The sequence below is a fragment of the Colletotrichum higginsianum genome, chromosome 6, assembly GCF_001672515.1.
Source record: "Colletotrichum higginsianum IMI 349063 chromosome 6, whole genome shotgun sequence".
Lineage (NCBI taxonomy): Eukaryota > Fungi > Ascomycota > Sordariomycetes > Glomerellales > Glomerellaceae > Colletotrichum > Colletotrichum higginsianum.
Genome location: NC_030959.1, coordinates 3682641 through 3709461, shown reverse-complemented (window position 1 = coordinate 3709461; position 26821 = coordinate 3682641). Strand labels below are relative to the sequence as shown.

The window sequence follows — 26821 nt, the reverse complement described above, 5'->3', positions numbered from 1 at the left end:
TTTTTTTCTTCTTCTTATTCCTGCACTATTTTATATGAGTCCAATCTCGGCTCGGACCACATGCTCTCCAAAGTAACTGCAGTCGAACCCCGCCGGCCTGGGTCCTCCCCTGTCACCCTCCGTTGCTGCAGAGTGTCGAGTCTGTCCAGGGCCAGTCTCGTCCAGTAACGAAGCACCAAAGACACACCGATCCCCGTCCAAAGTCGCGCCTAGGCTGCAGGCAGTACCAGTACAGAACTACTACACTACACAGGGCCCCTCGCGATAGACAACTCGTTCAGTCCCTGGTCTCTGCTGCAGGTCTGCTGGTGCTGGCCTCCAATCGCGTCAGAGGCAGCCAAACAAATCGATACACACAACACAACAACACCCACCCGTCATCCACCGTCGCAGTCACTGTCACTGACTGTCACAACCCTTCTCGACATAAACCCCCGACCCTCCACGCCTCGCACAACTGCAACTCCCATCTCGCTTTTCTGCCAGTCCCACGATTTCGTCCCTTTACGGAAAACCTCTGTCTCCCCCGCTCTCGCTCTATGCCCAAGGCGGCCGGCATTCCAGGCCCGATCCCCAAAGTCCGTGCCTGTGCCTTTGCGCTCTCAGCATGCTGCCCACCATAGCGTCTCTGCCGCAATAACGATGGCAGAACTTGGTACCCGTATAGGTCCAGATCCAGGTTCAGATCCAAGCCCACCACATCCAGTCCCAGTCCCAGACCCGAACACCACCACAGAGGCTGACGCCGACGCCGACATCGACATCGACACCGACACCGCCACTTTAACCTCTACCTCTACCTTTGCTGACACCGCCCAAAACAACATCCACGACGCCGATGACGCCCGAACTCGCGACGCCGACACAATGGCTGACTTCGTCCAAACTCCTGCCCCCCACCCGGACGAGGGCCCCAAGATGCGATGTTGCTGTGGCCGCGACGATTGTGCCTATTTGAAGCACAGTTGCTTCGTTCTCGAAACCGTTGAAAAGGATGTCCATACCGCCGCCAAGTTGGGCAAGGTGCGTCCTCGTTCGTTTTTTTTTTCTTCCCTAGCTTTCTTTTCGACCTAGGAACATTCCTGTTGCGCCGCTCCAGAAGCCCGTCTCAATCTCTCGAGACATTCCAGCTCCTCATTTCCCGTCATTAACCTCAAGATGGGGAGTCCTAGCACCGTCCCAGCCCGCAAACTTTGCTACTCTTACCTACTCAATGCTCTGCTATAACCCCCCCACCCCAGATGCACTCACCTCCCTCTGGCCGCCACACATGCCGACATGACCTCGCTGACCTCCCCCCTTCAGGCTCTTCTTGCTCGCCACGAGGCATACATGGCCGATGCCGAACGAGACCGCATGTCATTGAACACCCGCATTGAGCAGCTCGAGAACGAAAAGGAGGAACTGCAAGCCGAGAACGCGAGGACCGTCGAAGAGAACCGTTCCCTGCTAGACCAGCTCGAAATGCTCAACAACACGGTCCAGGACTCCGACATCCGCATCCAGACCCTCGAGGCCACTCTGCTGTCGTCCCACCAGGCAGTTCGCCGCCTCGAGGGTGCAGCCGCCCGTGCCGCGGAGATGGAACGGCACATTGCCCTCCTCGAACAGGAGCAACTACGCCTGCAGAACACTCTCATCACCACCGAGTCCGAAGCCCGCTCCGCAATGCAGCGATGGAGGAAGGCTGAGAGGGGCATCTCCGACCTTCAGGAGCAGCTGGAGCGCATGGAGCGCGAGGCCAACGAGGAACGTGAACGCCATGTCGAAGTCCTCGGTCGCATGGATCGCCAACGTGAGATGGAAAAGGAGCTCAACGCCGCCGCCGGACGTCTTAAGGGGGCCGCCGCGGCCAAGTCGCTCACGACCGGGAAACCTGCCGGCAGCGTCGTATCTCACTTCGTCCGCGATCTCCTGCAGGACAATGCGAACCTGCAGCTGGGCATGGCCGAGTTGCGAGAAATGCTCCTGAACTCAAACGACGAGATCCAAGCTATGCGGGACCAGCTGATGTGTCACCAGCCCGTCGGCGAACAAGACGCAAGCGCTACGTCCACACTGCGGGCCGAAATCGGGCCAGACTTGGGCGAGATGACCCAGAACATCTCTCAGGAGCTCCATATCCACCACCATTATCACGTTGCGGAAAAGACCAAACCCAAGAAGAAGCGCCACAGTCTGAATCCGGGCATCTTCTCGCCTGCTAGCATCTCGCGATCCTCAACGCCGCCGGCCGTGTGGCGACCCGGCCCCTCGCCGATAGCACCCCTGGCTTCCCACTCTCACAAGGGCTCGACGTCGACGGTGTCGGTGCCGCCGTCTAACAGATGGTCCGTCTTTTCCGAGCAGCCTTCCGAGTTCGCACCTTCGTCCGTCCCCAGCTCGCCCCAGTCGAATCCCCGCCTGTCCATGTTCGACCGCCCGATGCTTGAGACCGATATACCCATGTCGCCGACGACGAGTTTGGATCCCGCGTCGCCCACCTGGAAGCTATCCCACAGCAAACGCCCGTCGGAGGCATCAACCCGGAGCTTCTCCGTGCCCTCAAAGCTTCTCAGTGTGGCTTCGCCGGCTCCGCCAGCAGCGCCCACTTTGCATGTGTCACAACATATTTCGGGCACAATCGAGGAAGAAAGGGAGGATAATTTCTCGGAGGAAGTGCCAGGTCTTGTGACGCCCAACGACGACCATCCAGAGACGGACACGGAGACAGAGACGGACACAGAACTTTCCTACTCCAAAGACGAGGAACTACCACAGAGACGTTTACATCGCGCCGTTTCTCACGAGTCCATCATGTCCCTGTCAGGCGGGCTGGACATCCACACTCTCAAAGTGAGGCCGAGTCAACTGACGCTTCGCCCGTTGGGTGGGGCCGATGCCGTGTTTACCGGCGTCACGGCACGGTCTACGATATCACGGGGCAGCGACAAGCGTAGCGACGCTTTGCTGCGCGATAGTCTCGCGGGCCGACCCTTTTCGAGGATGGTGTCCACCCCTCCACGAAGCGCATCGCCATCGAGCACATATTCTCGGCATTCCCAAAACTCAGCCGGCCTAGGCAGATGGGTCAGCTGGCGGCCATGGACCGGAGGCTCAGCAGCATCGGCATCCCGGGCGGCGACACCAACAGTGGCACCGCCAACAACACCGACGCCAGCCAAGCGCAGCGGAAAGGAAAAGGAGAAGGAGAGGGACCTTCTTCGAGCGCCGGGCATCAATCAGCCCGGCGCTATTCCCGGGTTCCAAGAATACTTGGCGGCTCACCAACGACGCGGTCCCCCGAGCAAGGTGTCGCCCGACGCAGTGGATGTCGAAGCGCTGCGCGAGGGTCTAGCGGAGTGATTGGTAAAAGAGAAAAGAGTTCCATTTGCGTATGTTGACATGAGGGTTTGTTCCACAGCATTTTCAAGGAGCAGAGGCGCTTGTTTTTTCCTTTGTTTTCTCGATTTTATTTCTTGTTCTTTTGGGTAAACAAACACACACGCGGCGTTGAGGCACTTTAGGCATAGTGGAGGATGAGAGAGAGAGAGAGAGAGAGCTGGAGATACCCTGCTGCTTTACGCCGCGCTTGCATTCACTTTCGTCATTCCGTTTCTTCCCTTTGTCATACAATAGCCGGCCGCCCATGGTTATCGAGGTAGGGCCGGCAGCACAGCAAGGCGTCCTAGATCATGGGTGCCACGACCATTTACTTACAGCTACAGCCAGCATTCCAGAATGATGCATTCTCCTAAATATAATTTCTATTGTTCCTCTATGTTAAACAAACGTTGTGTCACTTGTCAAGTGCGTGGGTGGTTAGATATTCTTTGATTCTCTACAAGAGATGACAATGCTTTCCTGAGCTGGCCTTCAACAGCTTCGTGATATGTCACGAACTGACCGATGATAGAGGGCTATGGGGGAACGCATGGGTCTGATCCATGGCGGCTCACACTTCTGGGCAAAGTCACCCTATCGGCAGAAGACAAACGCCTGCCGGGGTGTGATGTAGCCCAAGGGGGGGTAGTAAACAAAGGACCTCACACGAAACAGGAAACTACATGATCCAAGGACGCCCAATACCAGCTCTTCCATGCCCCCGTGGCGGCCGCTGAGTCCATGCGGTGCCCCCCCCAACCCCCCAAAAAAGTGACGCTCGCCCGTCACGTCCTCAACGCCCGAAATCCAAAGACCAAATGCATTTTTGTAAAATAAGTGATGCCAAACAAAAAGAGGTCCCATTCATTCATTCATCATTCATGAGTGCCGTCGCAGTTAAGGGGGAGAGACGGAGATGCAGGCGACCCCAAATCACCCCATACCCGGGCCCGAGGGCGCGTGGATGCCGTGGAACCCCATGCCGACGGCGAAGTCGCACTCGGCCCGGCCCAGCTCCGTCATTGACGCGGCGTCGAGGCAGAGGAGGTAGCTCCGCTGGGTGGTGCCGTCGAGCACGACACTGAGGATGACGCCGTCGTCCTCGGCTACGGCAGTCGCGCGGCCGTCTGCGGCCGTCGCCGCCGTCGGGGGCCGCGGGACGAAGATGGGCTCGCCGGGGGTGTGGGCGCGCGGGCACTCCCACATGAGGGCCTCGCGGGTGTCGACGTCCGTCTTGACGATGGTGTCGAGCAGCGTGCTGAGGCCGCGGTCCGAGAGGGAGTAGACGTAGCGGTGGCGGCGGGTGAGGTAGTCCGGGTTGATGGTCGGCAGTTCGCCGGCGTGCGGGGCGGGGATCGAGACGAGGAGTTCGGGTTCTGTAGGTGCTGCTTCTGCTGCTGTGGACGTGCCGGCATCGTCGTCCCGGGAAGGGTCCGGCAGGCGGAACTTGAACCGCTGCAGGCTCGCGTAGCCGTTGTTGAGGCGCTCGTTCTCGGTCCAGAACTTGGTGGTGGCGTCGTTGCGGTTGAGCAGGACGTCGTAGTAGAGGTTGTGGAGGATGTTGAGGTTCTGGTAGCCCGAGATCTCGCAAAAGACATCGACGAGACCGGGCCCGTCGGCGGACGGCTCCTCAAAGGCGTTGGTGGTGTGGAAGAAGAAGCCGGCCGGGGTCTCGAAGGACGCCACGACGCCCTTGCCGTGGAGGCGGTCGACAAAGTACCACCTGCACCGGTTGGCGGCGTCGAAGGGGGCGATGGCGTCGAGGATGTTGCGCTGCCAGGGGACGGCCATGCCCCGGTAGGCCAGGTGGGACGAGGGGATGCAGAGGACGACGAAGGACTTTGTCAGGAAGAAGCTGTGGATGTAGGCCGGCTTGGCGTCGCCGCCCGAGATGGCGGCCAGGATGTCCGTCTTGCCGGTGGCCGCGCTCGTGCGGAAGACGCGGTACGTCGAAGTCATGGACAGGGCGAGGTTGAAGTTGTACATGTCGCCCGTCTCGGGGTCGCGCTGGGCGTGCGCGCACGACATGGGGCCCGACAGGTCCGGGTGCAGCCTGTCCTGGGTGGCGATGCCGACGGGCTCGAGGGTGTCCGGGTCGATTTCCTGCAGCGGGCTCGAGTCGGTCGAGAGCCAGAGGCTGCGGACGCGGTTGCGGTGGCCCGATCCAGAAGGGCTCTGGTCCGGTGTGCCGTCGCTCTTTTCGCCGCCACTCCGCTTGTCCTCCTCCTGGCCGCTCTTCTCCTTGTCGTCGTCGCTTTCCCGGCTGTCGAAGCCCGGGACGTTGGCGCTGACGGCGACGCAGATGTTGGGCCCGTCCCCCTTTGAGAAGACGCCCATGAACTTACCAAAGATACCGATGCAGGGGTCGGCCTTCTGGCCGAAGGTGTAGCGGTTCTGGTGGCCGGTGGCCTTGACGGACGCGACCAGCTCGTCGCACTGGCGCCGCGAGGAGTAGAGCACGCGCGTCCGGCCGTGGGCGAAGGAGGAGGCCTTGGAGGGGGCGACGATGTCGAACTTGTGCGTGTGGGCGAAGCCGTCGAACCAGTGCGAGACGTAGTAGGTCCCCTTGGGGGTGTCCTCGACCTTGCAGCTTCCAGGGCCCGTCCGGTAGAGGGCGCCGGCGGCCCAGGCGGGAATGTGGCCCTGGACGGTCAGCTCGATGGGGCCGCGTTCCTCGGTGAGGCCGTCGAACTGTTTCGTGTTAGTCGGTGACACACCGTCATGAGGGCGCCATATAGATGGCGGTGGTGAAGCAATGGGTGAGAGAGACAGAGAGACAGAGAGGGAGAGAGACCTACGCCTGCTTCATTGGGCCACTCATCGTATGGCGCTCTCAGCCTGTTCTCCTTGAACATCTGCAGGTCCGCCGCTTCATCCTGCGCTGTTCGCCGCACCGTCCTTGCGGGGATTTTGGCCTCGGAGGTCATGGCGATTGGTGTTGCAGAAGTTGTGATGGTTGTGGTGGACATCTTTTTTTGTTTGATTTTTGCAATGTCCTTTTTCTAAGCGGAATGCCGAGGGGTAAAGTATACTTTTCCCCCCTCTGGCCGGATCTGAAGTTGAGCGAGTTGCTTTTGGAATTTGCAGACACAGAGCCGGAAACAGCTAGCAGGTTGTGGCAGTTTTCGGTGAGACGCGATGAGACGCGATGAGACTCGATGAGGTGAGTGAGGTGAGTATTGAGTGAGACGAGACCGGTCAAGGCACGGCTTGCAGCGACGGTTCTTCAACGGAAAAAAAGAAACACTCGGGTGTCTAGCAATCCATGTTCACGGGTCAACGATTGGCCAAGTTGGTTGCGTACTGTGATAGGAATTTTTGGCGAGGTGCAGGGCGGGAGATGGGAAAGAGAAAAGAGGATGACGATCTTTTTAAGTAGATGGTAGGTGAAATGTGTGTGTGTGTGAGAGAGAGAGAGAGAGAGAGAGAGCGACGATGGGGGTGTCAACTTACAAGGGACGGGACGGTGTGCAAGCGCCAACGTCCAGCAAACAACCGGTGCGCCGTACCGCGTGGGAATGTGCGCCTCTTGGAGCTGTCACGCAGGCGCCAGGCACGCACGATGGTGGAGAGCGCGGGAAGTTCTCGTTGCAAGAGGTGAGGAGGCGAAGGGAACGACGGGTGAACTATCGGAAAGTGTCAGTATTCCGGCGGTCGGGGGGTGCAGGATTCATGGTGAAAAGTCGGTTACGGACGTATGAGCGGGTGTCGCCGTGATGGAGGCGAGTGAGTGGACTGGTGAAGTGACTACCATGCGCCGTTTGGAGGGGGGGGAAGCTGTAGCCCGGTACGGCCGTAGCGGACAGAATGAGATGCCAAAAGGCCGCAATCGCAATACCAAGCAGTGACCGATGCGAGTGTGCTGCCGCAACGAGACGGGCCCAGCCTTCGGGTCGGCGCAGACGTACGAGAACAGGGCTGCAAGCCGCGTCCTGTAGATGTTGTATTGGTGTGTGCGTGTGTGTGTACCGAATATTGGTGCGTTGGTGTTGGTGATCGTTGCTGGTGTATTAGTGTATTGTTGTGTTGGTGTGTTGGTGTGTGGTACGAGAGTGAGTGGCTTGGTGTTAATAGGAGTGCTCGTAGGGGTGAGATGGTTTAGATATTACAACAATCAGGCCAAGGGTTTGTCGTTATTATTCATCTGTTTTCGCGTTGTGTCAGGACCGGAACGAGTGGGATATGGTGGACCGGAAATGCATGTCATCATTGATTCATCGAGCGAGAAGAGCCGCGGTTTCAACGGCGTGTTTGCAAGGCCGAGGGTCCCCGCCGTAACCTCAGCTCGGCATGGCGTCGTCATCGAATTGCAACTGTCGGACGTGGAAATGGTCCAGGCTCTCTCTCTCTCTCTCTCTATCTCTCTCTTCCTCTGTCTCTCTCTCTGTCTGAGCATGTGCTGTTGTTGGTGGCCGGTGCACCCAGCCATCTCCATCCATCCATCCCACAGCTGTCAGTTGTCATTTGTCAGTTAGGTAGTCGGAGGTGTTGCAGAACCGCATCCCGGCATCCCGGGATTCCGCTTCTGTCAGCCAAGGGTGCCATCGAAGAAGCTTCCTTCGGTTCGCGAGCCGTCAAGTTTCATCGCGTGCCATATACTCTGTGCCACAAATCAGTGGACGGCCATGGCAGGGTATGCGGATGCGTGGCCGATGCAACGTGGGCCATGTGAGTGCTGAGTGGTCGCACTTGCTCATGTCAGATGAGATGGATGCAACAGGACGACGGCCTTTGGCGATCAATGTCTCTGCTTCGTCCGACAGCTCGGCGACCGAAAGGGAGGCCAGGAAGCATATGGCGATGTTTGCGCCATTGTGTATAGTTGGCTATGGGCAAGGAACGCCAAGCGCGCCGTCGTGGTTATATACCTATGCAGCCAGGGAGGCGAAATGTAGAAGAGCAACCAAGGGATGGATGGCAGTTTTGTTTCGTTTCGTTTCGTTCCGATCGAAAGAAGGCGACAAATAAGAAACCCGCCGTTCCGTGCTGCATGCTGCAATGCTGCATCATGGAAGCCCCCCCGTGGAAGACGAATAAGAACGACTCAGCGCGGCGCAATAAGCGAAGCAAGTCATGTTATCCATCCGGCCGGGACGCCGATTCCCTGCTCCGTACGTACTCTCCTCCCTTTCCAGGCAGGATGCGCTAGCCCAGGTAAGCGAGCGAATCAAGCGAGGTCTCGCCTACATGTCCCGCTCGGAAGAGTGAACGGCTCCCATTGGCTCGTTATGCCACATTGGAACATCCACAGATGGTACGTACCTCGATATCCTTCTTTCTCGTCTGCTTCTTCCTCTTCTTCTTCCTCCAGGATCCCAGAATCCTCCTCTTCCATCCGGCATTCCACCCTGAAACGGCCATCGTCATCTCTCCATCCAACCAACCGCCTCTTCTAGTCGCGGCCCCCTACATGAGACCTTGACGGTGTGGCTTTGTCGCGGCGGCTCTTGGTATCGAACGCCACCTCTATCGGGTCTTGGATCCCCAGTCAATGACAGCCCGGCTCAACCTCACACACCTCTGTCAAAGACACATCACTATCGCCGCCCAACGACCGCCTCGTCTACCCTAAGATATGGCTGAATGTCTCGTATTCTTTCGTGCTTCTCGACGGGATCTCGTACTCGGGTTCTCCAGACTCCAAGCCCCGTCTCTCCCTTACGGGCCTGAGACACGCCATGCCACATGACGCCCTCGTTGCACCCTGGCCCAGCCATGAATGGACGTCTTTCCCGCGTGTCTGACGACTCCAGATATCCCGGCAGCTTTTTTATGGAGTGTTCCGAATCTTTGTGTTTGCAGGTTAATTGCACATACCATCCATAGCCTCGCTTTTCTCGGTCGATGTGCCCTCGAAGCCACATCTCCGGCCAGTCCGCGAAGACAAGCTCGAAGGAACTTTCCGACCCGAATGGCTCATGTCGTACAAATCACGAGTTTCGTTTCATGCAAACGGGAAGAGTCTGAGAGGCTTGACGAAAATTGGATTCAAGCGAATTTCCGAGTTTTCGAGTTTTTGGCTAGGTAGGAGTGTCACTGGAGCATAGTCGGGGCGACTCGACAGCAAACGGGATGCAGTAACCTGGACTGGAGTCAGGACTGGGTACTATGCTTCCACGAGTCCAACGAGACGGTCCATGGCATACACACTAACCAGTCAACTCATCTGCTCTCACACAAGCTCGAAATCGCTAGGATCATCTAGGGCAAGTTCCCTGTCGACATGCTACTGATTTACAAGACTCAACCCCCCAAACGCCATCCATCCCCCTGCTCGGCTTCCAACCAACGTGATACCGAATCCACCACTGCTCATCCAGACTCCTGGGAGATACCGCCTGCTCAACGTCCTTGGTCAACTACAATTCACCAGGGTGGTCCTTCCTGATCGAATACCCCGTGCTGGCTTCCACCAGCCCATATTCCACAGCCGGAAAGTCGTTGCCGCAGCTCCGACACTCGAGCTCCTTTCCCTCTGCCCTCCTGTCTGTGATCCACTTGAACAGGCAGCGCCGCCCGAACAGACACCCGCAGTCCTTCATCTCACACGCCGGCTCTCCGTGGACGAACATGTTGACGCCCGGATGCGGAATCTGGGGAAGGACCAGGGGCGGCTTGTAGTAGCACTCGTTGCAGATGGGGCACCGGGCCTGGCCTTGCGCATTCCTCAGATCCCTCCCGGCGTCGGCGGGCCGGGTTACCGCGTCGAATAGGGTCCGCCGCGCCTTGTACTTCATCACGTGTCCGTTCCAGTCGGCGCGCTTGCCAAAGTAGTATTGTTGGATGAGCTGGACGAGGCACGTGAACGGCTTCGCGGGCGTCGGCGTCTGGTCCGTCGAGTTGGCGATCCGCGCGAGCTTCTCCAGGGTCTCGACGTTCGACTGCGTGCGCCACGCCGGCACCTGGATGATGTGGACCAGCCACGAAACCGCGAGGCTGAACCGGCTGTTGGAGATGCCGCTGTCGTACAGCAGGACCTCGCCCATGAACCTGACGAGACTGGCGCGCTTCGACACGTGCGTCATCTCCAGCGTGTGCGCGGCCGTCCATCCACCGCCGGACCTGGCGGACTCGGCATTCTGCAACACCAAGGCCTCCGCCGTCTTGGAGGCGCGGTCCAGGCTGTCCTGGAGGGTCCTCCGCCGACGCTTGATGGCCCGTTCCGAAAAGAAGGGCTGGCGAGCGATGCCGTCCGTGAAGTGGAGGCTCTTCTCGCTGCACATGGCCGAGAGCGCGATGTGGCGGTTGGCGAAGACGCCCTGCATCGCCGGGCACTGCACGCGCGCGTCCCTCTCGAACTTGTCTGCCGCCATGTCCGTCAGGTGCCGGCGCGCCGCGGCGGTCGGGTTGTAGAAGTACGACAGCGGCCCGTTGGCGTCGCAGCGGCACTGTCCGACGCCGTGGTCCTTCTCCTTGCACCGGCGCTCCATGAAGAAGGCGTTGAACCACGACTCGGCCATCTCAGTCTCCGTGACACCGCCCTCGTCGTCCCACTGGCTCCGGACCCAGAGCAGCACCGAGTGGCAGTACTCGGACAGGTAGCTCTGGACCCAGGCCTCATCCTGCAGCTCGTCGCGGGCCCACTCGTCGCCGATGGGGATGCTCCGCGGCACGGCGGGCGACTCGCCCGAGCAGCCCGGGCACATGAAGTCGTAGTGGCTGACGCGCCTCTCCCACTGCAGCGCCGGGCACGGGAAGACTTGAGAGCAGAGGATGTTTGTCCTGACGCAGTGCTTCTCGGGGGTGTTGTGGGACTGCGTAGGGCATTCGTAGAACTGGGTGTGTTTGATGCACATGACTGCGGTTGGCTCAGGAAGGGGGGTTCTTAGGAGGTTGATGCAAAGGCGGTGAGCGAGGGTTCAGTTTGATGTTGGCTTCGCACTTTGAAGCCCGCTTGCAAACGTGTAGGATACGGCGACGATGGACGAAGAAGTATTTGGTTCCTTGTGAGCGGCAGAGAATCGGGTGTTTTATGTGCGCAACGGCATCTGTTATTGTCGTTTCGGTGACAAGGGCAAGCCGAAGGCCGGGCTTGTTTTCAAGATTCTCTCTCTCAAAAGTCTCAACCCGAACAATGCTTGGATAGAAGACGCCCTGAGTCGGCAGCGGTAGAGTCGCCCGAGCAGTTGAGCGAACAATGGAACTGATTCCCTCGTCAGGTTGTCGGTTCCAACAATGGGTCTCTTGTGTCCCGTGCCGGAGGGTTTATCAACCGGATCCAGCAGACATGCCGGGATGGAAACAAAGAGGTCGAGTCCCGCGGCCGAGAAACCCTGTCATTAGCCCACGCCGAAGCAATCAAGGGCCCCGAGGGAGAATGGTCTCGTCGGCAACATGGACAATAAGACGACACCCTGCCGAATCGTTTGCCGTTGCACCGCAGCCGTTGTCTCGTCAATCCTGTTGCTTCTGAAAACAGCTTGAAGCTGACAGCCAACAACACGGCACCATGACGATCCTCCAAGCTTCATCAAACAGAACAACGGCAGAGAAATGACACATTCTTTCTGCCTCTATGACAAAACGGAGCGTAGTAAATCGTGTAATGTTTGTTAAGGCTAACGCAAGGAACAAAATGTGACGAGAAACAGCTGCAAACGACTGACCGTCCAGACAAGTACTACGCTGGCTTCCCCAAGATCCTCACTACATGGCCCTCCAACTCTCCCGTCTTGAGAGAAGCCCGACATAGATTTTCCGCGATTTTTGGTGTAACAAAGAACAACTCTTCCCCTGGCTCTTTTGCTGTCCGAACATCTCTCCCCGGCTCAGACGTGGGTCTGCTCTTCCTTGATCCGGTCGATAGTATCCCACGACTCGACCGAGGCCCTCGGGCTACTCGTTCTCTGCGCGGGATGATGTGCCTTTGCCGCCGGTGTGCTTTTTGAGGTCTTCTGGTTGGTGTACACCGTTGGTAGGGGGTACCTTGACGCTGACGCCGAGACGACAGGGTAGGACTGAGGCATCTTAAAGAGGGATTTGATCGAGCTCGAGGTTGACGCAGGGGAGCCGGTCTTCTCTCTGGCGGGCCGACTGTACGTCTGTGGCATGGGGTAGCGAGAGGCCATTGTGATGCAGAGGATTGATGAAGTTCAGACTTTCTTGGTACTCGACGATGAATGAGCTGTTTCCTCGCTCTTGGTGAACTGAGACGTGGTTCAAAGAGGGTGTCCTGGGTAGGTTTGCAGTCGTGAGGATATGAAAAACTCTTTACTCTCCCCGAGGAACGACGTCGCCTTATATATTCGCCCCAGGCCAACGCATCACAGACAGATGAACAACTGGCGCCGCGACAACCTGTCTAATTGATGGATTCATGGATTTCCTTTCAATCATTAGAAGTCCCTCATCGGCGACACGGGCGCCCGTTATACAGCCTGCTAATCCTTCTCACCATATCCCGGATCCCTTTAAGGCACACTTAGTATCACGATAACGGACGGGATATGTGACGTGAAGGACGTTGGCAGTCACGATAAGCTTCAAAGGTAGGCATCATGCGCGGTGATACCCAGTCGGAGTACCGGACAAATTTCTGGGCGGACAGGATGCTCATCGCAGCCAAACACCTCCCTTCAACTAGCCAACAGCGGACGAGGCCGTAGCCGGCGCGGAGCCGACGACGGACTCATGAGTCATACGGCATGGTTTAAAAACAGTGTGTACTTTCTTGGAAACCTATCGAAAAAGGAGCTGGGCGCTGATTTGTAAGACGAGGGGGGTAAACACAGGGCTGAGGTGACATGTCGAGCAGCCAATACAACGTAGTCAGCGCGAAGCCTGGGCCAAAGGGAGATTGGGGGGAAAATAACGGTATGAAGAATAGATCGACGGTAAACAAGTTCCGGGCATGGGAAAACCTTGCCTGATCATCGGATGGCGAAAGATAAGGCGACCGACCCAAGTGATGTGCCGGAGGACCGACCAGTCAGGGGATGCCGGAACCTGGACCGCATTGCAGCCGGGCCATGAGCTTATGAGGTCCGCGGCGCGGGTACGAATCTCGGGGGGATAGATACTCTTTGTCGTCACAGTTTTGGATCTGCGGGCGAAGAGTTCAACTGCTAAAACCCCGGACCTAAAATCCCTATTTCCAAAGTCCGCGTGACGAGTTGGTCTTCGCTGCCCTTGGCGATGACTCTCTGGCCGAGCTGGTGGCTTGACATGATGACCTCTCGCGATACGGATACCGACATACTGAGGGGTTTCCAGTCAACCCGTCTGACTGGCAGAGGACGTCGGATGTATTTGTAATCATAATGATGATGATGATAATGATGATGATGCGCAGCATAGTAGTACTCATGTTCATTCCCCCAAGGGTCATTCATGTATCTAACTGGTGGTATCTCAACAAAATGTAAGTAAAGAAAAAAGGGCATCTCTCCCGCCCATCGATGTGTACACAAGCCTTTTTGACGGCTTCCCGCTCATGACATCCAACACGGACGTCTCCATGCACGCGAACCGGAAGGCAGCGTCTAAGCATCGACCGTCTTTTCGTGGTGGGCGGTGTCGCCGTCGCTGTTGTGCGGCACGGCCTTGTCGCCCTCGGCGGCCTGGCGCTCGCGGAAGGTCGTGGCGGGCCTCCAGTTGGCCGACTTGCTGGCGACGCTGACCTCGGCGTAGAGCTCCTCGACCTCCTCGAGGGTCAGGCCCTTGGTCTCGTAGATGAAGAAGTAGACGAAGGCGATGCAGAGGAAGCAGCACGCGAACCAAACGAAGAAGATCTTGGACTGCAGGTTGGCGTACCCGTCGCCGTAGTTGACCAGGTAAGGGGTGGCGTACGCAATGGCCCAGTTGAGAAGCCACTAAGAAGGGGGGGGGGTTAGAAGCGTCAGTACGTTGGCTGGCCAGTTTTGACAAGAGATAGATAGAAAGAGAGAGTGGAGAGGGATAGAGAGAGAGGGTACAACTCACGTTGGTGGCGGTGGACAGGGAGAGGGACTTGGCACGGGTCTTGAGACCAAAGATCTCGCCGTTGACGACCCACGCGAGGGGGCCCCAGGTGGACGCGAAGAAGAAGATGTAGATGCACACAAAGGCGATGGCGGCCTTCTGCGCGGGCAGGTTGTACACGATGATCTTGCCCGCGTCGTCCTGGCCGGTGGTCAGGGTCCCCAGCATGGCGACGAGGAACTGCGAGACGCACATGCCTACGGCGCCCCAGAGGAGCATCGGGCGGCGGCCCCAGCGGTCGACGGCGTACATGCCCGGGATGGTCGACACGACGTTGATGGAGGACGTGATCATGCCGATGACGAAGCCGTTGGAGAAGCCCGAGTTCTGGAAGTACTGGGTGCCGTAGTAGAAGATGAAGTTGATTCCGCTGGACACGTGAGTGGGTTGTTAGAACAGATGATTGATTCTACACCCCTGTATTGGGAGGTTTAAGAGGGAAGAGGGGAGGGGGGGGGGGGGGGGGGGGGGGGGGGGGGGTGAATGGCCACGTACGTGAGCTGCTGCAGCGCCTGCAGGGCCATGCCGGTGAACTGGCGCTTGAGAACCGGGGGCCGGAAGCAGTCGAGGTAGCTGGCGGTGCCGATGCTGGTCTCGAAGTCGTGGTTGGCCTTGATCTCGGCGATCTCCTCGGCGACGTACGGGTCGTTCTCGGGCAGGCGGCGGAGCTTCGCCAGCGCCTTGGTCGCGCGGTCGACGTGGCCGCTCTTAATGAGGAACCGGGGCGTCTCGGGAAGGATGATCATCCCGACGAAAAGGATGATGGACCAGGCGAACTGGATGGCGATGGGGATGCGGTACGAGCCGGTGTCCTGGCGGTTGTGGGTGGCGTTGTTGACGATGGCGGCCAGCAGCAGACCGATGGTGATGGCCCATTGGTAGGCGCCGACAATGGCACCACGAATCCATTTGGGAGCGGTCTCGGACTGGTAGAGAGGGACTGGGGGGACAATGTCAGTTTGGTGTGCTGTTGTATACGGATCCTGGAGAGATGGAAAGGGGGGGAACTTACCCAACGCAGAGATCAAACCGACGCCGAATCCGGCGAAGAAACGGCCGGCCAGGAAGACGGGGATGTCAGTGGCAATCGTCTGGAGGACGACTCCGAGGTTGAAGACCCAGCAAGAGGCTGCAAGGCCAAGGCGACGTCCGATGGAATCGGCCAGGAGAGGCGAGGCCAGAGCGCCGAAGAAGGTGCCGGCCGAGAGGATGGAGACGATGGCGGACTCTTGGGAGGGAGAGACGTCGGGGTTGCCGGCGGGGTTCACGTATCCAGTGCTGAAGAGGCGTTGCCAGTAGGACTGGGGATGGTCAGCTCCGAGGCCACGGTGTGTTGGTCAAGGGGGGGGGTGTTGCGGACATACCATCTCAAGGATGCCGTTGATAGTGCCGGTGTCATATCCAAACAGCAGACCTCCGAACGCGACAAAGAAGCCAATGGCAATGGCCGGCCAGGCCTTGCCCGGCACGCCGGCGGGCTTGATACCCATGGTGACGGCGGTTGGTGTTTGAGGTGAGTTGATTGGCGTCCAAGTTCAAATCGAGCCGGTCGAAGAGGGGGAGGGGGCTACAGGTTGCTCGGGTTTCCGTCTTGTGAGGGTTGAGTAGCGGGAAGGATTTGAGCACGAGGAGCACGAGAAGCATAAGGAGGGGGGACGTCGAGCATATAAACTTTTCCCCGGAAGAGCAGTGCGACGCGGAGCTCCCACATAAGATCATACAAGGCGCGGGGGGGGGGAGGTGGCACGACGCAAACTACACTAGTTCACTTGCCCAGGTTATGCAGGCCATGACAAGGGCGACCAGGTCCCTGTTACTGTCATGGGCCTCAAGTTCAGACAAGATGATGTGGGGAACGGGGGAACGTGCCAGCATGCCATGAAATGGTCGGTGGGTGAAGAGGTAGAGAGAGACAGAGGAGGGAGAGAACATTGTCATCAAATCAAGTACATGGCTAGTCATGCACCTCGAGTGCGGTCAGGTGGTATTGGATACTTGAGTGAGTGGTGAAGGAAAAGCAGAAGAAGAAGAAAAAAGAAGAGTAGGACGAGGAATGTCTGTTTGTGGATATCTTGTCCGATCCTGTCGTCTAGTAACCTGGTGTAAAGAACTGAGTAGAGTCGCACGCAACGGTCCCCCCCATGGGGCACACCCCTCCCCAACAACGAACGAGCCCCAGCAGGGTGGGAGAGAGAGGACACTGGCACTAGCGATGAGGGTGTGAAGGATGAGGGGATCCTGGGGTAGCTTCGGCCTGATGGCGGACGTTTCACACCAGTGAGACGTTGAGGCGGGCGTTGACGGTAACTTTTCTGTCATCCGGCGTCTTTCTGGGTGCACCGTTGAGGCAAGGTAGCTTGAGTACTTGTAGATAGTAGTCGCCGACGACCTATATTCTCGGTTAGGCAAAGAAAGGCATTGTGGAGATCAACGTGAGTGAGATGTAATAGACCAATTCGGGACACGGCAGTGGCACATGGACACGACAAGGGTCGACGAGATAGTGGCATGTGTATAGGTAGGACCAACTCGGAATCGATCGACATGACTAGACTAGCAATAGATAGGCTCATGCTTGTTTTCACCGGGTGTTGGGCGCAAGCAGTGCGGATACTCTGGACTGGAGAACACCGCCAGCTATGGATCTTTTTGTGTTCACTGCCTGCCCATGGACTGGACTGGACTGAACTGGAGGCGGGTGACGAGAAAAAGTTTTTCTCCGGCGAGCAGAAGTATGTGTGTCCTGTGATTACTTACTCCCCCGTATGTCCACAATCCCCACGGCTTGTCTTTCCAGATGTTTGGCAAGGTTTTCTGGAGAATGGGGGGGAACAAGACAAAATGACGGGGGAGGATGGCGGGGGGTGGATGGGAAGGGTTTGGAGATTTGCAAGGGGATGTGAGACGGTACAATAACAACCTTTTTGCTCGTCGTTCATGGGGGTTGCCGTCGCCTCAACAGTGGAAAAAGTCGCCTACCAATTTGTTGCTTTTTGATGCTGGTGACGGATTCCTCGTATGGGAAATGTGAGCCGATGAAGACCGAGAGAAAGTGCAGTTCCCTAGCGAATAAACGAAAGAGTAGCTAACAAGTAGATGACCTACAGTATCTATCTGTTTGTAAGCAAGAAGAGAAACTGCAGCCAAGACTATTCCCACCTCGCCAACTGCCGTCCCGACCCCATCCCAAGACTCTCCCCAAAGCTTGACATGCCAATCCCTCTCTTGGCTCTCTTCAGGCTCACTCGCCCACTCACTCACTCACTCTTGGCTCTCACTCTCCACACAACGCCTACTCCACCCTTCACATCCAGGCTTCACTCACCCACCCACTCACTCACTCACTCACTCACTCACCCACTTCCTCTTCGCTCATGCACCATCACGTCCCTCATGACCAGCGCCTATTCCTGCCCACTCGTTCCAAGACATCTGACATGCAACTTGCCATCGTGCATCTCCATCATTGGTCCCGACTCATTGGGACGTGTCTATCAAGCAACGCATGGCCTCGGCTCAGTGTGTGTGTTACCCCAGACTCCCTCCTCCCCCTCATCTCCAAATGCTGTACAGAGTACAGAGTACAGGGTACTGTAATTGTAGTGTACTATCAAGTATGTCGAGACCGGCCACCCCCTGTCGTGATCGACCCCCAAACTCCCTTTCGGCCCGTTTCCTTATTTCTCTGCCCCATCCGCACGCCTCAGACGCCCCTTCTCATTCGCTGTTACGACTTTACTCCTGTCCTCCGCTGTTTCTCTCGCTATATCTCATCAGGAGATGGTCATTCCTATAATTGTTTTTTCTTTCCCTTACCCTCGTCCCAAGGCAATGCACCACTACAATGGGCTGCTCTGTTCTCGCTGAAATCTCTTTGGCCGCAAAATTTTTCCATCCGGGGAGGAGGAGGTGCATAACTCATTGTAATTCAACCACCTTTGCATTAAACGCCCATCATGATCATGAGATGAAGTTGGCCGGCCATCCAAACAAGCCCCTGGCCGTTGGATCGTCGACTCGGCTCCTAAACGTCAGCGGCCTCCATCGACTCCCATGACCGACCAGCTTTTTGATTCGGCGCCCTCACACCACCTAAAGTATCGCCGTTCATTGTTGCCATTAACAAAAAAAAATTGCTTCTTAGCTTATTGATTGTTAGAACTCGGATACACTAATAGCTGCTCCTGCTGCGCGAGTCCCCGTCAACTACATCGTACAGATTATACACATGATCAACTTGCAATCCCAACTTCACATCCATGTCCTGGCCCTGGACCTGGCCCTGACTCTCATCCCGGTCATCGTTCCCCAGTCAGCCCAAAGCTTAGCACATTGATCCTTGGTCCGTTGGTTTTGTCCGAACACACACACACTGCACAGTACTGCGTCGTCTATCATGCAGTTTGCTCTCCCTCCCCCGTCTCTGCATTCGCTCGCACTTCCGCTGCCTCTTTCGGTCCTTCTTCGCGCCTTTCCCCAGGTCCCATCGACATACGTCTGCAGGGCATCACGGCAGGCATCGCAGGTTATAGAATCTTTCCGCCTCCGACAACTTCATCTCAGCCGTCGTCTTGCATGCCCGCACCCTTACCTGCCCGTTGGTACCATCATGACACGATTGCGGCGTGCTCAACAATTCATTGCCGGGTCCATCGCATGCATACGACTTACGCTCTTCTAACAGTCCCACCAACGGCCCGATATCTTCAGAAACGCGGGGTCGTCTTCCCCAGTGCCTTTCTTGAGATGGTTCGACTATCGGCTGGCCATGCTTGCTGCGTCTTGCCACTTGACGCCGCCGGCTTCGTTGGGGGTGAGAAGATTTAGAACCCCCCCCTGCCCCCCCCGTCTTTAACCTTCTTCTTCTCTCTCATCAGATCAGAGTTTCCGCGGACAGAGAACACGCGTCTCTGGAGACATCATCCAGGCAAAATCGCCCTTGGTCGTGATCCCCCCCAGAGGTGCCTCCGGCGACGTATTCCGAATGCAAGTTTACCCCCAGCCACCGAGCATGAAAGGACATAGGTTGCAAAGCACGAGCGTCAAACACGCTACAAGAGCCCCAGTCGAGTCCCCAAACCACCATCGACCCGTCGAACCCGTCGTTTCCCAAATACCAAACATCCAGAGGGCACATGAGACGGTCACACAGGTCTGGACATCTTCCGCAGCTTTCTGATCGTCCCCGCCAGCCTATCCTTGAAGTCTTTACGCCTGCCGTCCTGATGACGGGGTACGCGCATACCGATCCGGATTCTGAGGAGCTGCCAGGAAGACTGAATCCTCTCCGGGTCTTCCTCTTGACTACTTTCCAAAAGACGACCCTGATCAACCGCTACTTCGAGGCCGTGGAGGCCTCGTCTTTTTGACGTCAAACCTGCCGCTACAGCTACTAACCGCTTCCCGATATCCCACGCAAGGTTTGAGTCTCTGGGTATCGGGCCATTGCATAACTTTTGCGCCACGCGCACAGCCAGGATACCCAGATCTGGGGATGGCACGATTTGGGGGAGGGCGATCCGCATCCGTCGCCGTCTGCCTCGGCAAATATTATCCGCGGAGGGTGTTGAGAGCTGGCATGAGAACGATCCATGTTCTCTCCCCCTCCCTCCCCGGATTCGATATCAGATCTCTGTATACCCAGGCACAGAGCGCAGGATAGACTCTCTCCAGTTCGCAGCACGTTTTCGGGCCGAAAGTTTAGACTCGGCCCAGGTGTGTTCCCCTCGATCGGAAACGTCGCTAATCGTGATGCAGATAGTCGTGCCAACCGGCACTTCTCGGTATGACGGCATCCAAGTCGCCGTTTTCTAATGACATATAAGCGGTCATTTTTGAGGAGTGCCAATCCCGGAAGGGTGTCACCGAAGGGAACCAAAACTCCGGGAGCTCCTCCGTCCCGGACGTGAAAATTGCCCCCCACTTTTCGGATCGGGACGGTCGCCGATACTCGGGCCCGGTATTGCAATCACAACCGGGCAGTTTCTGGACTGCATCCACACTGTACCAGAATTGTTAGCAATTTCTGGTGTGTGGATCTAGGATGAAACAAGACGATTTACTCTTGCTGTTCCCGGCCTTGGAGCGTCTTGTTCGCGTCGTCAACTGGGAGCTCGGAGGACGGTAGTCAACCCCCCGGGCATACATTGCGACCATCCCGAGTCCGCTTCGTGTCAGGGAATTCGAAATACCAACAGCTGCCAAGCGTTGCCCGTTAGGCCGCCTCCGCAAAATGTGTCGATCCCTTGGCGTGTGGAACAGCACTCCGCTCCACACACGGAGGCTGTGGCTCCGTGGACCTCCGTCCCGAGGTCATCACCCTGCGTGGGATCAGGGACTTCCCACAAACATCTACTGGGTGACTCGAATCCTAGACAACATCTATTCTTCTGAGGTTGCTGGGTTGTTTGGTCGCAATCAAGTGCATCTGCACAAGACGTTGACGAGTTGCAACAGCTGGTTGCCGGTTCTCAATCGTTCAGAGTCGCGTTGTAGCTGTTTTCCCCTGCACCCATCGTCTTCTCCTTCTGCTCTGGCGCTGTTCTACACCCCATCATCTAGTCCGGAGACACATTTCAGTCACGCGTAAGCTGATTCCCAAAAGTGATCGGCAAGGGCGGAAGCATGTCGAGTGACGTGACGGCTAAAATGTAATCCCCCGACAAGCTTAATCTAAGTAGATTGAAAGTCCGGGGCGCTTCTGGCGGCAAATGGAGGCCAAGTCTTACGCCTGACTTCTGCCGGTAGGTGTTGATTTGGTGGTCAGTGGCCGAACGTCCGCTGGCCTATTTATTCCGGACACGCTGCCATTTACTACTACTTGCAGGATGAGCCACTCTCTACTCGTCGTTCAAAATCCGATATTCCCGGAATGTAGACAGTGATCTACTACTCATCAATGGGTAATCTCTCTCATTTATCCGGCCAGTTCTAGGCTCGAGTGCGTACGTGTGTAGGCAAATCCCTGATGGCAAACGAGAGGCACTCTCGTCGGGTCATCATTTGGACCCCACGTAAGTGGCTTCAAATTTCGTGCCGCTCCGACGAGCTCTGGATATTGGTCACCTATATTGCAGGCAGTGAACCAGATCATCACTTCCCGACTCCGACCTACAGATAGGGCCGTCACGCGGCCGGTAGTTCGTGATGGTACGCTACGGTGCCTCACAGGAGTGTCCGAGGTCGCCTAGCGCCCTTGTTGCTACGGACCATCGATTCACCTAATCACGAATTCTCCCCCTAAAACTAAATCAGGGAACGAGGACATCCGCACCATTCCGTTCCAATATGCGGAAGGCGGTAGAGAATGTCATCGTTCCCTCCGATGCTTGTTTCTCAAGTCAGCAATGTTCAAAAGCAATCTCCCTCCCTCTCATCTGACCTCAAATCTTCAACTCGATTTGCCATCATACTCATTGTAGCCCACAACTGCCCATCATGGAGTTCTTCGCTCTCATAATCGCCCTTGCGGTGGCCGTCAACGAAGTATCCGGTCACTACATCTTCCAGCAGCTATCTATCGGTTCCACTAAGTACGGCGTCTTCCAACACATCCGCAAGAACACCAACTACAACTCCCCCGTGACAGGTCAGTGGCTCTTTTATTGCCTGAGTATTGGAGGCTTAGTAACAAGATCCAGACCTCGCCTCCAACGATCTGCGATGCAACGTGGGCGGCGCCAGCGGTGCGCAGACCACGGTGGTCAATGTCAAGCCTGGTGACTCGTTCACCTTCACCCTCGACACCGCGGTCTACCACCAGGGACCCATCTCTCTGTCAGTCAGGGACCGCAGTTTCTAGGTGTGCTCACTGACACACATCCAGGTTCCTTTCCAAGGCCCCCTCTCACGTACAGGACTACGACGGCTCGGGTAAATGGGCCAAGTTCAAGGACTTTGGGCCAACCTTCTCCAACGGCCAGGCAACGTGGCCCCTGAGACGTAAGGACGAGACACGGCAATGCCTCTGATCGCCCGTTCGGCTGACCAGGTTCGACCAGAAACCTACGAGCACAAGATCCCGACGTGCCTCCCCAACGGCGAGTACCTGCTGCGCATCCACAACCTGGGGATTCACAACCCGTGGCCGGCGGGCGTCCCCCAGTTCTACATCTCGTGCGCCCAGATCAACGTCACCGGCAGCTCTGCCCCGGCCAGCGCGTTCGCTCCGACGCTCAGCATCCCCGGTGCCTTCAAGGAGACGGACCCTGGATACACCGCCAACGTAAGCACAGTTTCCGGAAGTACTGTTGGAGGAGGGGCGACGCTGACAGTTATCCAGATTTACCAGCCCGGCTTCACCTCGTACGCGGCACCGGGGGGCAAGGAGGTAAGTCTCTGAAAGCCAGATGGAATCCGCACCAGTTGACGATCTTCAGTGGACGTGCTAGTTTTGTGACGGTTGAATATGTGGGAGAATATCATGCTTCAAGGGCTTTCTTCTAACACGACTTCGTTTTTGTGAAATGCTGGGTATTGTTCCACGGTGCTCAGTTGCCAGTCGAGCCAAGCAAACAGGCTTCTGTCTGGTTTTGTTTTTTTTGGAACCTGAGTTTATTGTACTGTCCTTCACGTCTTGGTATAGGAAGTGAAACTAAACCATCACGCGTTTTCGAGCGCATAAGACCAACAGCATTCCCCAGTAATGTAAATATAGCTCGGCTGGGGGGTGTGAGCATCAGAATCGACTGAGTCTCTCTTTATGTCTGTATACTGCTCAATGTACAAGGTAACTGCAACACGTATACAGCGAGAACACCCAGGGCTGGTGTTTTCGACCCGCGTGACCTCCACAGTCACATCGCAAGCCGACGATTACTCGACCTCGTGGCCCAGCCCTGACTATGAAGGTGAGTCCGTCACCAACACCAAGAAACTCGGAACCAAATGCTCACATTGTCTTATTGGCTTCTCCGTCCCCCGTCCCATGGGATGCAGGCATGGCCGTCCGGTAGAATCAACACTTTAGGTCACAGCCCGAGGCGTACAAGCGCCGAACCCCCCCCCCCCCCCTCGTGACGCGGAACTTGGATGAAACCACCGGGTACATTCAGGCAGGTCACATCGCGACGTCTCGGCAATACAAGCTCAACACCCCTTCGTATCCATTAGGCTAATGCCGGGACGGAGCTGCGGACGCCATGCCCGACATTGCCCAAGACGGCTCAGAGGGGCCGAGTTCGTCTGTTACGCTGGCCGGGTTCAAGCCCATGGATGGCCATATGCTATAAGTGAACGCGATTGCCATCCTACCCTTCTCAGGCTTCGCTTCTCCAGCAACTCCCTTTTTTCGAGTCGAGCATAACCCACAACCTCTGCCTGCCAGAATCCAGACCTTGGAGAGTCGCCACGATGAAGACTTTCGCCCCGGCTCTGGCCGTCCTAGGGGCCTTCTGCGATCTCGCTTCGGCGCACTGTAAGTAGTCACCAGTCTCAGGCCGAGCCCTCCACCCCCCTCGAGCGCTTACACGGCTGACTCCCCACCGCAGACCGCTTCACGAGCCTCGTCGTCGGCGGCCGCAACACGGGCGAATACGTCCACGTCCGGAAGAACACGAACCACAACAGCCCCGTCACCGACGTCCTGAGCAGGGATATCGTCTGCAACGCCGGCGGCCTCTCGTCGGGCCCCGGAACGCAGATCGCCACTGTCGCCGCCGGATCGACTGTATGATCCCGCCCACCCCCTCCCCTCCCCCCCCCTTTTTTTTGCCTTTGTTATGAGCCACATATAGCTTCTCCGGTCTGACGATCCTCGTTGGGTGGGGAATAAAAACAGGTCGGCTTCGCAATGGACCAGGCCATCTACCACGACGGGCCCGTGATCGCCTGGCTCTCGCCCGCCAGGTCTGGCAACGTCACGACCTACGACGGCAGCGGTCGGTGGGCCAAGATCTGGGAGCTCGGCGCGTTAGTCGGCAATGGGCAGATTAGTTTCCCCGCCTCGAACAAGGCCGCCTTCAACTTCCAGATCCCTTCGTGCACCCGTACGTCATGCTGCCCTCCCCGTCCTCTCCCCTCTTTCTCTTTAGATGAACTATCATCGAAGCTGACTCGTTCATACGGATGGATGAACGACAGCCCCCGGAGAGTACCTTCTCAGGATTGAGCAGATCGGACTGCACTCAGCCAGCGCCAAGGGCGGAGCCCAGTTCTACATCTCATGCGCGCAGATCAGGGTGACGGGCTCCGGAAACGGGCAGCTCTCCCCTACCGTCAGTTTTCCGTATGTTTTCCTAGTGGCGGACCCCTATCCCCCACCTCCCACTCTCCCGGCCGCTAGCTCGTTCTCGGATCTATATCCCGTTCTGACCTCTCCTACCAGTGGGGCATATACCGGGAGTGAGCCTGGCATCTTGATCAACATCTACTACCCTGTGGTAAGCCCGAAAAGCTCACCCAGAAGAAGAACCAACCGCCGCGAGCGACTCATGCTGATACTTGGCAGCCAACGACATACACCATTCCAGGAGGGCCCATCGCGCGCTGCTGACCCGGAACCATGCAGACTACGGCGCAGAGGGGGAGGGGGGTGGGACCGCGATTTGGTTTCGTCACAACTACGCGCGCGAGAGAGAGAGAGAGCCCCGTGGATTCCGCGGTCCGCTCCCGGGACGCGAACGACGTATCTGGACGGTCGTCCTGCGGGCGCGAACTTTGTTTCGGCAGCGGCTTGCAGCAACCGATGACCGGCTAACCCCGGCGCTTGCCACCGGCAGTTGTACAACTAGTTTCACAAGACTCAGCCATGCATGGTCTAAGTGTAAGCAATTGTGCATTGAAACTGCGCACGGGCTCATGATATGAGTTGTTTGTTTTTTGTATAGTGCTTTGCTACTTGGATAGCTGTGGTAAAAAGCCTGGAGCTAGATGTATGCTAGTAAGGAATTATCGGTCTTTGGAAGGGATGGATGGGTTGATCAGATTTGGGGAACCAATGCCTCTGGGCGCTCATGAGGGATTCATGTTACTTTCTCGAATCATATGGCCTTGCGCCGGTGATCTTCATTCTAGTTTCTTCCCCATTAACTTTCAATGCTAGAGTAATGCAGAGGTCGTTGGTGAGCGGAGGAGGTGGCGGGGTGAGGTGCAAAGAAGAAGACTTATACGGAAACGCCAAGTGATTGTTATCAGACTGTAATTGATTGCCTGTCTAGCGAGAGCTGCGTGAGGTCTGGTCACACCACGCAGACGCACACACACACACAGCGCTCTGTGTAGGTAGTTGGCATTGCTGCCACGCCCCATGGTTCTACGCCCTCGGGTGATGTTATCATAAAGAGAAAGAAGAAAACGCCATGACTCCCATCGCAAGAAGGAGGAGAAAACACTGTGAACAACGCCCCTGCATGAAAATGCCCCAGTCTTCTCAAGGGAAAACCATCGAATAGGAGATGAAGAAGAAGAGGAGGAGGAGGAAGAGGAAAAGAGAAAATCTCCCCAGGCCCACCCACACTAGAGAAGCACCACAAGGTGGAGGGGGAAAAGAGAAGAAAAAAAAAGTTTCTCATCATCAATCACCGGCGCATAGAATCACCACCCCACTCAAATCCCGAGCCGGTGCGTCTTTGTCCCGGCCCGCTTCACGACGAGTAGGGGCTCCACAACGTATCGGGACTTCCGGGATAGTCGACATATGACTCGGGGACGGGGCTCGATGTCGACATGGGAGCGACGGAGTATGCGCCCAAGGCGGCCATGTCCAAGGACAAACTGCCGGCTCCGTTCATATTCCACGTGGTGGCCGACTGCCCCACGGACATCTGGCCCGCGCGAAGACGATAGCATTCGTTGGCCAGCAGCCTGTAGGCGCAGCAGAGCGCGTCGTTCTTCTGACTCATATCGTCAAGCTGTTGCTGGAGCTCCTCAAGGCGCTGCTCCTTGCGCTTTCGGTAGGCCCGCTGGTTTGCACGGTTCTGGGCGCGGCGTTTCTGGGAGAGGGGTGTTAGTCGAATGCGCGACGGTGCCAAGATATGAAGATGGTCATGATCGGGGGTGGGGGGGAGCATAAGCTTACCGAAAGCACTGACTCGCTGCAATTCTTGTATCTGTTGTTGCGTCTTCCCTTTTCCGTGGACTGGGACGAGTCCTCTGGTGCGGATGCGCTGTTGGTGGTGGTGGTGGTGGTGGTGGAGTGGCTGTCATCATGCGAATCGTCGGCCTTGTTCGTGTCCACGCTCGAAGTCGGGCTTGGTGGGCATGACCAACGCGAAGACGGCGTGCAGTAGCCGTTCTCGTTCGAGGCCTGTGAATCGGATATTTAGTTAAACCTCCCGGGCTAAATCAGATTGGGCGTCTCGGGCTGTGGACGTACGATGTGAGAAGCGAACCGCGCGGAAATCATGTCATAAACGGTGTTGTCGGACGCCATTGACGGAAAATCAGAAGACATGGCGTATGCCGGGAACTCGAGCGATGTGCTGCTCATGGTAGTCATTGCTTATTGGGTTCTTTTGCCGTCCGCGAGGGCAGTGAGCACTGGATACAGTGTGAGATGAGT

The 26821-nt window shown here is 57.0% G+C and overlaps 9 protein-coding genes across 9 annotated transcripts; 4 read left to right on the top strand and 5 right to left on the bottom strand.

Moving 5' to 3' along the window:
* Positions 1-642: 642 nt before the first annotated feature.
* CH63R_09467 (uncharacterized protein) lies at positions 643-3345 on the top strand (the record flags this gene model as incomplete). Its single annotated transcript, XM_018304441.1, has 2 exons — positions 643-1023; positions 1306-3345. 2 exons carry the CDS (start codon positions 643-645, stop codon positions 3343-3345), a joined length of 2421 nt encoding a protein of 806 aa, XP_018156464.1.
* Positions 3346-4296: 951 nt separating this feature from the next.
* Positions 4297-6332, bottom strand: CH63R_09466 (Carotenoid cleavage dioxygenase 1; the record flags this gene model as incomplete). The annotated part of the gene is made up of 2 exons (XM_018304440.1): positions 4297-6054; positions 6162-6332. The coding sequence occupies 2 exons, from the start codon at positions 6330-6332 to the stop codon at positions 4297-4299; spliced, it is 1929 nt and encodes a 642-aa protein (XP_018156463.1).
* Positions 6333-9722: 3390 nt separating this feature from the next.
* On the bottom strand, positions 9723-11159 carry CH63R_09465 (uncharacterized protein; the record flags this gene model as incomplete). The annotated part of the gene is made up of 1 exon (XM_018304439.1): positions 9723-11159. The coding sequence occupies one exon, from the start codon at positions 11157-11159 to the stop codon at positions 9723-9725; it is 1437 nt and encodes a 478-aa protein (XP_018156462.1).
* Positions 11160-12131: 972 nt separating this feature from the next.
* CH63R_09464 (uncharacterized protein) lies at positions 12132-12431 on the bottom strand (the record flags this gene model as incomplete). The annotated part of the gene is made up of 1 exon (XM_018304438.1): positions 12132-12431. The coding sequence occupies one exon, from the start codon at positions 12429-12431 to the stop codon at positions 12132-12134; it is 300 nt and encodes a 99-aa protein (XP_018156461.1).
* Positions 12432-13844: 1413 nt separating this feature from the next.
* Positions 13845-15812, bottom strand: CH63R_09463 (Hexose transporter; the record flags this gene model as incomplete). Its single annotated transcript, XM_018304437.1, has 5 exons — positions 13845-14174; positions 14284-14692; positions 14818-15262; positions 15335-15623; positions 15687-15812. 5 exons carry the CDS (start codon positions 15810-15812, stop codon positions 13845-13847), a joined length of 1599 nt encoding a protein of 532 aa, XP_018156460.1.
* A 5947-nt stretch (positions 15813-21759) lies between these two features.
* On the top strand, positions 21760-22663 carry CH63R_09462 (Fungal cellulose binding domain-containing protein; the record flags this gene model as incomplete). The annotated part of the gene is made up of 4 exons (XM_018304436.1): positions 21760-21910; positions 21963-22098; positions 22148-22263; positions 22323-22663. 4 exons carry the CDS (start codon positions 21760-21762, stop codon positions 22661-22663), a joined length of 744 nt encoding a protein of 247 aa, XP_018156459.1.
* Positions 22664-23673: 1010 nt separating this feature from the next.
* CH63R_09461 (Cellulose-growth-specific protein) lies at positions 23674-23995 on the top strand (the record flags this gene model as incomplete). The annotated part of the gene is made up of 2 exons (XM_018304435.1): positions 23674-23737; positions 23811-23995. The coding sequence occupies 2 exons, from the start codon at positions 23674-23676 to the stop codon at positions 23993-23995; spliced, it is 249 nt and encodes an 82-aa protein (XP_018156458.1).
* Positions 23996-24112: 117 nt separating this feature from the next.
* Positions 24113-24814, top strand: CH63R_09460 (Cellulose-growth-specific protein; the record flags this gene model as incomplete). Its single annotated transcript, XM_018304434.1, has 3 exons — positions 24113-24308; positions 24403-24701; positions 24770-24814. 3 exons carry the CDS (start codon positions 24113-24115, stop codon positions 24812-24814), a joined length of 540 nt encoding a protein of 179 aa, XP_018156457.1.
* A 1090-nt stretch (positions 24815-25904) lies between these two features.
* Positions 25905-26749, bottom strand: CH63R_09459 (BZIP transcription factor; the record flags this gene model as incomplete). Its single annotated transcript, XM_018304433.1, has 3 exons — positions 25905-26252; positions 26339-26566; positions 26636-26749. 3 exons carry the CDS (start codon positions 26747-26749, stop codon positions 25905-25907), a joined length of 690 nt encoding a protein of 229 aa, XP_018156456.1.
* Between the last annotated feature and the right edge of the window lie 72 nt (positions 26750-26821).